Below are 11,399 nucleotides of genomic sequence, written 5' to 3' on the forward strand. Positions count from 1 at the left end.
GGGAAGAGAGGAACCCCATGGCAGTCAAAACCAGAGCAGTGGGACAAGCATGAGCGCTCTTTGGAAAATCCTGATTTATTTAGAGCAGAGGCTCTGCAGAAGTTGGTGAGCTGCTATGAGAAAACTCTTGCAGTCCTCGCCAGCCATTTCAGGAGAGATCCCCAGAGACAGAGGAACTTCTCCTCCCTTTGCCTCTTGGGGATCTTCTCTGGCACAGGGTAGTGATTGTTTGAAGTTGGTGCCGCTGCAGCGTCCTGGGAGCCAGGGCTTGACACAGGTGGCAGCAGCACTCTTCCTGATGTGCTGCCACTTGCTCCAGGGAAGGATTCATTGCAAGGGGCTGAGCTCCGGTTCTGATTTCCAGGCTTTTCCAGGCCATGTTCATCTTCAGGGATGAGCCAGGGCTGTGATCCCTGAATTGGGTGGGGCCGTGATGTCACAAAGGGGCTGAGCGCTGGGGTGATGCAGGGCCGTGATGTCACACAGCTGTGCTGGCCATAGCACTGTGACATCACCACGCCAGCCCTATATAAACCAGGCCAGCCCCCGCAGCTGCCAGTGCAGTCGCCATGGGACGTGCCGTAGCCATGGGTGACGGTGGCGTCCTGATGGCTGCCCTTGTCCTGCTGCTGGCCGCTGTGGCTGTCTGCTGGGCCGGTGGCCACTGGAAACCACGGAGGCGGCAGACGAGGAAGTGCCCCAGGGTTAGGCCCAGAGGCCCATGGAGGAACCGAGCAGCCCCTGAGGCTCCCAGGTTCTCCAGGCCTCGGGCCACCCCTCGCCGGCGGCCAGGTGCTCCCGGAAGCCCTCTGGAGAGCTCCTGCAGCTGCGGTCCCTGCATGGCAGTGGCCCAAGAGCTGCAGGAAGTGATGATCCGGCACTGGGCACACAATGGGACATCTGTGCCACTCTTCTTTGGGATGTGGCTGGCGTTGTGGAAAGAACTGGAGAAGCTGATGAGGTGAGGCCACCTGCCCTGCTGTGGCTCTCCCAGCTTCTCCAGAAGCCGCCATCCCTTCAGGAGGCTGCTCCCAGCAAGACTGGCCATCCTTGGGAGAGCCTCAAGCCTTGCAAGGATGGCACAGCAGAGAAGACCCGCCATCCATGCAAGGAGCTCAGGCTGTCAGAGAACGTCCATGGTGCCAGGAGCCTCCGCTATCTCTGACAGCCTCCATCCCTCGGAGAGGCTCAGCCAGACCTGTCAGCCTGCAGAAGGTGCAGAGCCCAGGGACAGGTCTCCCAGCTTTCTTGGACCCTTGGACTTCAACAACATGGGCGTGACCCTGAGCACTGACATGGCCAGGGAAAGCCCCCAGGTCCAAGTGGGAGCCCAGCCTGATCCAGGGGAGCCGTCTCAGGAGCAGGTGGAGGAGCAGCAAGTGTCCTGGAACCAGCAGCTGCAGGACCACAGCTCCCAGGTGACGGTGCTGGATGTGCCAGCTGGCAACAGCCCGTGCCTGGTAGAGGAGACAATTCTCGAGGGAACAGGGAGTTTCCTCCATCTCCAGGAAGCTGCTCCCATAGAGCCACCAAATACCAACAAGGCTTCTGTACCGGCAGGTGAGACCTGAGGAGATGTCTGAGGCTCCCATGGGGCTCTGGAGGGGCATTCGCAGGCCAGGCCAGGGCTTCTGAGAGCAGCCTAGAAGCAGGTCAGAGCAAGGTGGCCGGTGCTGGCTGTGGCCACTGCACTGGCGGGCACTTGGGGGGTTCCTGGCAGCATCAGGCCCTGTGATGGAGGCCTCCTCCTCACAGCCCGACGGCACCTGTGTTCCACTGGAGATCGTGCTAATGGAAAAGGTAGGCTTTGGCTGCCGCAGAATTATCCAGCTCCTCGACTGGTTCGAGCTGCCTGACAGCTTCGTTCTGGTGATGGAGCGTCCAGAGCAATCTCGGGATCTCTTGCACATCCTGCTGGAGCAAGAGTTCCTGAGCGAGGAGGTGGCACGCTGGCTTTTCTGGCAGGTGCTGGAGGCCGTGTGGCACTGCATCGCCTGTGGTGTCCTGCACCGGGACATCAAGCCAGAGAACCTCCTCGTCAACCCGGAGACTGGCGAGCTGAAGCTGATCGGCTTTGGTTGTGGCACCTTCCTCCAGGAGCGGGCCTGCACACAGTTTGCCGGTGAGCCCAGAGCGCGGGCCCTGCTCCCAGTGCCAGGCACTGCACAGCCCCATTCCCTCCTGGGCCGCGGGGTGCAGCATTCAGCCGGCTGCCAGCTGCCCTGTGGCACGGGGCAGGTGCTGTGCCCCAGGAGCCGGCTGCCGGCCCTGCTGACAGAAAGGGGCTGCAAAAGCCGGGCCCTGGGTCCTCGGCTTGGCAGGCCCGCACGGCCTTGGGCTGCTCCGCTGGTGTTGTCAGCCTTGCAGAATGGTTTCTTGGCTTTGGCCCATTGTCAGGGGGAGGCAGGCAGGCCTTGGGGGGAAGTTGTGGCCACGGCTGCAGTCCCTGCCTCTAGCAGGAGGCCGGCACCAGGTTCTGGAAGGCAGCAGCCTGCGCCTGAGCAGTGCCACCCGTCTCCCCTAGGAACACGCACGTACTGCCCGCCCGAGTGGATCGGCCTGCGCTGCTACCACGGTGATGGGGCGACCATCTGGTCCCTGGGCGTGCTGCTGTTGGAGATGGTGTGCGGGTTCCTGCCCTTCGAGAACGAGCGTGACACCGTGTTGGGGCAGCTCTTCTTCCCGCAGGAGGTCTCTCCAGGTTGGTACGCGGCCTGAAGCAGGCAGGCTTTGGCAGGTGGCACCGCGCAGCCCAGCCCGGCCCTCCCGCAGCTGCGCGGGACGTCCATGTGCCCTCAAGGGCCGGCTGCAGCAGGTGGCCCGTGGCAGGCTGGGTGTGGCACGCTTGGCTGAAGGAGGGGACGCTTGTCCTGCCGTGCCGCTCTCCCGCCAAGGGCAGCTCCCAGCACACGCAGCATGGCCCGGCTTCTGCAGGCGCCGGGAGCAACTGGGCAGGAGCCTTCTGCAAGTGAGCGCCGCTTTCTGCCTTCTCTCCCCAGAGTGCCAACATCTGATCCGCTGCTGTTTGTCCAAGCACCCCATGGACCGGCCGGTGCTGGAGCAGATCTTCTACCACCCTTGGGTGTTTGGGCGGGCATTTCTGATGCCTTGGCGCAGCCTCTGCAGCACCCAGTTCCCGTGTCCCACGCAGGACTGAGGGCCCAGGAAATAAAACAACCCAAAACCCACTGCGGGCCTGGAAGTTTTGTCCTGGTTAGCAACTTCAGCTAAGGGAACCTCTTAGCAAAAGGGGTAATCAGAGTGTTCTCTTCAGCCTTTGTCAAGATTTTGGTGCCTTTCCTCCAGGTTGTCCCTCAAAATCAGAGGGGGGTGGAGCCTGCACCAGTCCCCCCAAATCGGTGGGAGACAGAGACTACTCCCAGGCCCCTCAAGACTGGAGGAGGATGGAGACTATCCCCGGGCCTCCCAAACTGAAGGGAGATAAATACCTGGCAACACAAAATAAGAGATGGATGGAGCCCAGCGCATCCCCCAAGTCACAGGGGGAAGAGGAGACTGCCAGCCCCCTCAAAGAGAAGGGGAATTGTGCCTGTGCCAGCCCCACAAATTGCAAGGGGACAGAGAACACCCCTGGCCTGGCAGAGGGCAAAGAGCGGCCGGGGGCTGCCAGGATGGTGACAACACTGGCACCCCCCAAATCAGAGAGGGACAAAGAGCCCGCACAGGCTTCCCAGAAGCAGAAAGGGGGCAGCAAATATCCCCTGTCCCGCTAAGTTGGAGGGGCACAGACACAAAAGGCCCCACAAAAAGAGCATGAGGAACCAAGAGCACTGCTGGCCCCACAAGGGTAAGGAGGATGGAGAAACTCCCCATCTGTCTTTGTTTTGGAAGACAGGTGTCTGCTAGAAAGGGCAGGGGCCTCCCTTGGAATGAAAATGTAGACCCCCTCCCTCTGAATTATTATAATTCTGAAATCAAGGGGCTTTCAGGCAGAGATCTGAGGATAGGAATAACAGTTCTTTATTAGTATTTATAACCAGGCAAACAAACAACAATAACTTCAGCATTAACAAGAAAACAGAACCAGGGGCCCTGTGACAGCTTTCTCGGCTGAGACGGGATGGAGGAGAGGCTTTGTTTCACAAACCCCTCGGGCGGGCAGTCCCGGTGCTCCTGCAGGGCTCTGAGGAACACTCAGCTGGAACAGCAGGGATGAGCTGAGATCCTGGGCCGGTGGCTGAGGTGGATCAGCAGCTCTGCGGCGGTGGCTGGCACTGCCACACGTCCCGGCAGGACAGGGGGTGCGAGGCCACCAACAAAGAGGGGAGAAGGAGAAGAAGCAGCAGCTCCGTCTGGGTGATGGCGAAATTCCCTTTCTCCCCACCGTAGCAGCTCTGCACCCAACGTGTCCTTCTCTGAAGCTGAAGAAAGCCCCCAAACTGTCCCCACCCTCCTTTTTCCTGCCCCCTTCCCCCCCCCCCAGGCCCAGCCAAACTCTTTGTCTTTTGTCAAGCACCCACCAAGTACCCACAGTTAGTTTTTCCCCACAACTAATGGGTAAAAATTCCATGGGCAAGCCAGAACTAAAAAAAAAAAGAGACACCTAACCCCCAACAGTGTGTCTTAATCCCTCTTAGAGTAAATATTATCAATTAAATGCAACTTCATGTTTAATTGCAGAAGTGGAAAAAATGTTCCAGAATTCTAAAACTACTTTGAAAAATATGTTATTAATATGGCAAAAGGGAAGAAACATTTGGGGATTACTTCCTACTAAAAATAATTCTAAATATTTCAAAAATATTCTAATTTTTAAAAATAAAAAATAAAGATAACAAGGTGGGTTCCCCAAGCCCGGCTGCTGCCTGCCCAGCCAAGGCTGTGGCCAGCCAAGCAGCTGTGCCAGTGCTGGTGGTACCAGCCAGACCCCAGAGCAGAAGCCCAAAGGTGTTGCTCAAGCTCTGCCTTGGCAGGAGGGTCCTGCCTTCAGTCCTGGCCAGACACCAGGGCCAGCACTTTCAGGGACAGAGGGTCCTGTTCGGGGTGGTGGCCGCACAGCAATAAGCTGATAATGCAGCTTTGGCAAGGAAAACAGACACTGGCTTGGAGACTCAGGAAGAGAGGTGCAGCTCTCCCTGACTGAGTGTAGTGATTAACATTCACACTGATATAAATGCATATCATATTATTGGCTTTTCTCAAATATTAAAAGGAATCTTATATGTATAAGATTAGAAAATTTTTTTGTATTAATATGGTTTCCTTTATTTCTGTTATTGATGAAACCTAGAAGTAGTGGTATAATACACATATGTTAAGCTTTGGCATAGTATTAAAGCAAAAACTACTTTAGTTTGTATAACCCAAAGACTGCAAAAGATAGCTGGAGATGCCCCCTACATTCAGAAACTATCTTATCCAGATGAAGACAACAGTGACCAGAACTCTGGGGGAGGAATTTATTGCATTTCTGTTATCAGGAAATGTAAATCTCATTGGTGCCAAGAAGATTGATCTATTGGGAAGGGGGCAAGAGAAAACTAAACAGAAGAACACCAAAGATCCTAAGAAGAATGTATGAATATGCATGAGAATTTATGGATATGTAGGATTCTGTTTTTAAGGGACAATCCTTTGTTAGTTAGGTGTGCTCTCTTGGCTGAATGCAGAGACACCTGGCTGTATCTCTGTACTTTATTTTTAGATCCGAATTATCTTTTCATTAAACCTTTAAATTCTATAAGAAAAATACGTGAACCTCGTTTTTCACAACACTGAGCTGTTTGGCCGGACATCTGGAGGTGCAGAGGCGCTCCTGTAGAGAAAGAAAGTGGCTGAGGCCCCCAGCTGCCGCTGGCACACAGGGACCCTCCTGCACAGCAGGGCCCAGAGCTGCCAAGGCTCCCCAGCACGGCTGGAGCTGCTGGCACAGCTTGGCCCAGCTGGACAGCTGCCCCTCAAGGCCCTGGAGAGCAGGGGATGGCTCTGGGCAGGGTCCCTGGCCAGGAACAGGCCCCAGAGCACCTCTGCCTGTCAAGGGCAATCTCGTCCCCGCTCTTTCTCCTGCCCACCTTGCTTTGCCTCTGCCCGCTGCTCCTGGGGCTGCTCTTGGCCAGGCAGCCTCAGTGGCAGCCAGCACTGGCTGCAGCCCCAGCGGGCTCCCCAGGACAAGGCCCAGCAATTAAGAGGACAATGAAAGCCCTGGGCAGCAGCAGAACTCTCAGGAGAGTGTTTTGGGCAACCAAGGACTATCCACAAGTCCACAGCAGCTTCACTGGGAATGTTTCTATTCTACAATAACTTTCAAAAGAAGCTGTTTGAGGGAAAAATGAACGAAACACTCACCGTTTTGTCTTCCAGACATACCAGATTCCAACACAGCATAAAATGAAGACAAGCACCAAACAAAGCAGGCCTGCCATTAATTCTAGCCAACAGCGTGTTCCCTGACAGAAACCTCTTCTGATGCCCTTCTGGGAATTGGGAACACGTGTTGTGCCGGCTGCATCTGTGGGAGCAATGGGCAGCGTGAGGCCTGTGCTGTGCTCCACTGCTGAGCTGGCAGCACGGTGGGTATGTCCAGGATATTCCCTGTTTCCCCCAGAGCTGGGGCCTGCAGGCACCTTGCCAGCCCTTGGCACAGGCTGTGCCACACAATAAAACCCAGAAAGCTGAGAGGGGGACCTAGGGACAGCACAGCTGCTTGGGCAGTGACTCCTTCCAGGGCCACGGGCCAAACCCATCCCTGAGCAGCCACTGCCACCCCTGACCCTCCCTGCTCTGTGACAGCTCCCCCAGCCCAAGGGGACAGAGCCAGGCCCTGTCAGGGGCCAGTGCAGCCCCTGCCCAGTTGGGAGCCAGGGCTGGCTGTGGCCCTGGGCTCACAGCAGGGCTCCCACTCAGGACTGCTCCTGTGTCTTGGGCCTCTGGATGCTTAGGGCCGGCTCTGGGAGCAGCTGCAGTGGGATGGACACTGGTGCACGAGTCCCATTTCCCAGGGGCTGGGAATGAGCACCAGAGGCCTGGAAGCCGAGGCACCTCCAGCTTTGGCTGCTGCCAGGCTCTGCAAGGAGAGGCCCTGTGGGAAGAGCTGCTGGCACACAGCCCCACCAAGGGCTGAGCCCAGCACAGCAATTACCTCCTGTGCCTGGGCCCGTGCCTGCAATTGCCTCCCTTCCTTCAGGAAATGCCGCCTTCCATAGAGCCTCTCTGTCCATCCCTTGAGAAAGGAAGAGGCACAGCTGGATCAGATGGAACCATTACATAGCAGGGAAGTGGCCTCTTCAGGAGGCAGTGCTTGTCAAAGACATGGAAGAGGATCAGGAAAAGGCCCAGGCTCTCTCTTGTCCAAACCACCACCTCTCCTGATCTGCTCAGAGACCAGGAAGTTGCAGAGGATCTCAAGGTGTGCATGGGCCATGGTGCAGTTTGGGCAGCCTGTCTGCTGATGCCAAATGCCTTCCTGCAGAGGCTGGGCAGAAACTGCATCCGGGCCAGGCTGGGAAACAGCCCTGCAGGGCTTGAAAGCAGCAGCAGGGCAGTGAGGCTGCCATGGATCCCTTCCCATGGTGCAGGGCATGGCATGTCCAGAGAAAGCCCCTGACTGCAGAGACTCAGGAAAGGCTGAGGGAAATGTACCCACCACGCCCTGTGAGCAGTTCCTTCTCTATTTCTTTCAGGATATGGTGTGACTCAAGTGGTTCTTTCTGTCCTGTGGCTCTGTTCTTCCCTCTCGGAGGACCTTAACAAAAAATAGTTCCATTTGCCAGGAATGAATCCCAGAAAAGCAGTGCTCAGCCTGTGGGTACGGCAGAGACACACCACTCACCCCTGCGATGGGAGCCGGGCTTGCGGGCAGTGATCAGCAAAGGAGCTGGGAAAGTCCTCCCTGCAGACACACCTGTAACTCAACAGCCACAGAAGCTTCTGTCACCTGCTTCCTACCAGGTTGTCAATGATTATTCCTCAATGGGACACTGAGAACATACCTGCAGGAGGCTCCAAGGGCTTCAAAACTTTATCCAGCCAATCTAATGGAGAATCCTTCCTGGGAACCTCATCTGGAAGGGAACAGATCAGAACCATTCCATGGTGTGCTGGGATCGCCCTTCTGCCTTAGGGAACTGGGCACTGCCAGGGGGTTGGGTAAGACCATGGGAGCCAGATGTCAGTGGACATGGAGGAAGCTGTAGAGGGGCCTGAAATGCTCTGGGCTGGCTCCTGGTCACTCTCAACACTCTTTCCATGCCCTGTGCAACATCCCTCAAGGGCGGGCACTCCCCAGTAGCAGAGATGTACAGCTCAAGCCTCAGCAGGGCTCAGGCCCAGAGGCACAGCAATTACCTCCTGGGACTGTGCCTGGCATGGCTTCCCTTCCTGCAGCAGAGGCTGTCCATGAGCCACTGCTTCCTCTGGGAAACGCTGCCTTCAGCACAGCCTCTCCATCCACTTCTGCAGAAAGGGACAGCTGGATCAGATGGCAGCATTCCCCACTGGGCGAGGTGGCATCTTCAGGAGGCAATGCTTCTCAAAGACTTGGTTAAGGACCAGGATATCATATCAACTTTTGGGATTGGCCAGGGCCCTCCTTTCTCCAAACAGCTGCCATTTCTGATCTACCCGGAGACCAGAGAATTCTACAAGATCTCAGGCTGTGCATGGCCCATGGTGCAGTTTGGACTCCCTGTCAGCTGATACCAAATGCCTTCCTGCAGAGGCTGGGGAGAAGCTGCAGCCAGGCCAGGCTGGGAAACAGCCCTGCAGGGCTTGAAAGCAGCAGTGGGGCAGTGAGGCTGACATGGATCCCTTCCTGCTGTGTTGGGCACTGCGTGTCCAGATGTGCAGAGAAAGTCCCCAGCTGCTGAGTCTTAGGAGAAGGCTGAGGGACATGGACCCACCTTGTCCTTCCTGCAGAATTTTCTTCAGCATTTGCCTCATGGGTTTGGATGGCTCATGGGGTTTCATAACTCCTGTAGCTTTGGTATTTCCTCTTGGAGGACCTTAGAGCAAAATAATTCCATTTCCCAGGAATGGATCCCAGAATGCAAATGCTCAGCCTGTGGGGTCAGCAGGGACACACCACTCACCCCTGTGATGGGAGCCAGGCTTGTGTGCAGCAACCAACCCAGGAGCTGGGAGAGTCCTCCCTACAGACACACCTGTAACTCAACAGCCACAGAAGCTTCTGTCATCTCTTCTGATCTGAACAGGCAGCACTGAGCCTCAGGAGTGGTGAGAGGACCACGCAGGGTGAGGGCACACATGTGCATGGCTCTGTCCTGGCACCTGCAGAGATGCTCTCCTGGCCAAGCCTTGGGCTCTGAGCTGGCAGCTCTCCCAGGGGGAAAGGCCTTCACCTACCCTCACCATCTTCCAGAGCCTCAGTCCTGGGTGTGGGTTGGGAAGCCAGATCACCTTCAGCAAGAGGCTTGGCTGAAAAAAGAGGTAGGACAGAACAGCTCTCGTGGCTCTGTAGGAGACCCTCAGGCTCCCTGGGGCTGGCAAAGGAGCCATGCAAGGCACAGCCCCGGGGCACAGCCCTGGGCCCGGCCCCTTCCCTCTCTGCTCCTCTCCGTGGCTGCACAGAGCACATGGAAGGAGACACTGGCATTGCACACGGGAAGAGATTGACAGCTAAATGCTCCTTCTTCCCACTGGTAGTGACCTGTGGGATCCCTCAGGGCTCTAGAAGGGAGCAGGGCGAGGTTTCTAGAACCCAACAAGCCTGAGATTATTTTAAGAGATATGGCACATGAGTGAGCTCTTGCCACCTTGTCATTTTGTGTTCTGTCAGTAAAGGGAATAGAAGAACTTGCCTCCAGCATTCTCCAAGATATTCAAAGTATCATTCAGTAGCACTTCCAAATAATTGAGGTTGAGTTCCAAATCTAGAAGGGAGCACAGATCAGAACAGTTTCCATGGTGTGCTGAGATCCCCTTCTACCTTAGGGAACCGGGCAGTGCAAGGGAGTCATGCTAAGGCTGTGGGTGCCAGATGTCAGTGGACATGGCCACAGCTGCAGAGGGGCCTGGGGGCTCTGGGATGGCTCCTGGTCACTCTCCACCCTCTTTGCAGGCCCTGTGCAGCATCCCTGGGAGAGGTGGCTGGAGCAGCCCAGGCCCCACTGGGGCCCTCTCTCTGCCACAGCTGAAAGAATTGTAAAAGCAATGGGGAAGAACTACAGCAGGCAGTGCCACAACTGTCCCTCAGGCCCTCCCTCCCTCCTGCCCACGTTCTGCTGGGACAGCTCTCCCATCCCATAGGGACTGGGCCAGGCTCTTTCATGATAGAGTGGAGCCTTGCCCTCCCCCTCTGCCTATTCCCCACCATGGGCACCCCTCTGCAGCTGCTGCCAGGATTTGGGACCTGTCTCCCATGGAGGGACCCCAGCAGGACTGCTCAGTAGCCAAGTGCCCTGAGCCTGCTGGGGATAATTCCACTGGGCTGTGCTGGTCTTGTCCGGGCTGTGCCTGCACTGCCCAGCAGCAGAGATGGCAGCTCAAGCCTCAGCAGGGCTCAGGCCCAGGGGCACAGCAATTACCTCCTGGGACTGTGCCTGGCATGGCCTCCCTTCCTGCAGCAGAGGCTGCCCATGGGCCACTGCTTCCTCCGGGAAATGCTGCCTTCAGCGCAGCCTCTCCTTCCGTCTCTGGAGAAAGGAAGAGGGATACATGCATCAGGTGGGGCTGTTTGTTCCCCAACATGAAGGTGGCATCTTCAGGAGGCAATAGTTGTCAAAGTTATGGATAAGTTTCAGGAAGGCATCCAAACTTTGGAGCCAGGCCAGCCACATCTACCACAAGACTGGGAAATTGCAGGGGATTTCAGGGTGTGCATGGCCCATGGTGCAGTTTGGGCTCCCTGTCAGCTGATGCCAAATGCCTTCCTGCAGAGGCTGGGGAGAAGCTGCAGCCAGGCAAGGCTGAGAAACAGCCCTGCAGGCTGTGAAAGCAGCAGAGGGGCAGTGAGGCTGACATGGATCCCTTCCTGCTGTGCCTGGCACGGTGTGTCCAGATGTGCAGAGAAAGCCCCCGGCTGCTGAGTCTCAGGAGGAGGCTGAGGGACGTGGACCCACCACGGTGTCTCTCCACATCACTCAGCCTCTTGTCTCCTGTAGGTTTTTTCCTCCCTCTAGGAGGATCTTAACAGAAAGTATTTCCATTTCAGATGAATGGATCCCACAGAACCAGGGCTCAGCCTGTGGGATCAGCAGGGACACACCACTCACCCCTGTGATGGGAGCTGGGCTTGCGTGTAGCAACCAGAAAAGGAGCTTGAAATGTCCTCGCTGCAGACACACCTGTAATTCAACAGCCACAGAAGCTTCTGTCACCTGGTTCCTGCCACGTTGTCAATGATTATTCCTTGTTGTGACAGTGAGAACATACCTGCATGGGGCTCCATAGGCAGAAAATCTTCATGAAGCCAAGCTGCTGGA

General features: G+C 56.4%; 1 protein-coding gene across 1 annotated transcript; it reads left to right on the top strand.

Annotated features, from left to right (window-relative positions):
* Positions 1-559: 559 nt before the first annotated feature.
* On the top strand, positions 560-3,187 carry LOC147645530 (serine/threonine-protein kinase pim-1-like). The gene is made up of 3 exons (XM_086874500.1): positions 560-2,122; positions 2,525-2,701; positions 3,000-3,187. The coding sequence occupies exons 1-3, from the start codon at positions 1,735-1,737 to the stop codon at positions 3,155-3,157; spliced, it is 723 nt and encodes a 240-aa protein (XP_086730626.1). The 5' UTR covers positions 560-1,734; the 3' UTR covers positions 3,158-3,187.
* Positions 3,188-11,399: the final 8,212 nt, after the last annotated feature.

Source organism: Cyanistes caeruleus, unplaced genomic scaffold, assembly GCF_971803275.1.
Source record: "Cyanistes caeruleus unplaced genomic scaffold, bCyaCae1.hap1.1 HAP1_SCAFFOLD_239, whole genome shotgun sequence".
Taxonomy (NCBI): Eukaryota; Metazoa; Chordata; class Aves; order Passeriformes; family Paridae; genus Cyanistes; species Cyanistes caeruleus.

Coding starts and splice junctions, on each gene's coding strand:
- LOC147645530 (XM_086874500.1), top strand. CDS start 1,735: ATGGAGGCCTCCTCCTCACAGCCCGACGGCACCTGTGTTCCACTGGAG. Junction 2,123..2,524: donor GGCCTGCACACAGTTTGCCG/GTGAGCCCAGAG, acceptor CGTCTCCCCTAG/GAACACGCACGTACTGCCCG. Junction 2,702..2,999: donor CCCGCAGGAGGTCTCTCCAG/GTTGGTACGCGG, acceptor TTCTCTCCCCAG/AGTGCCAACATCTGATCCGC.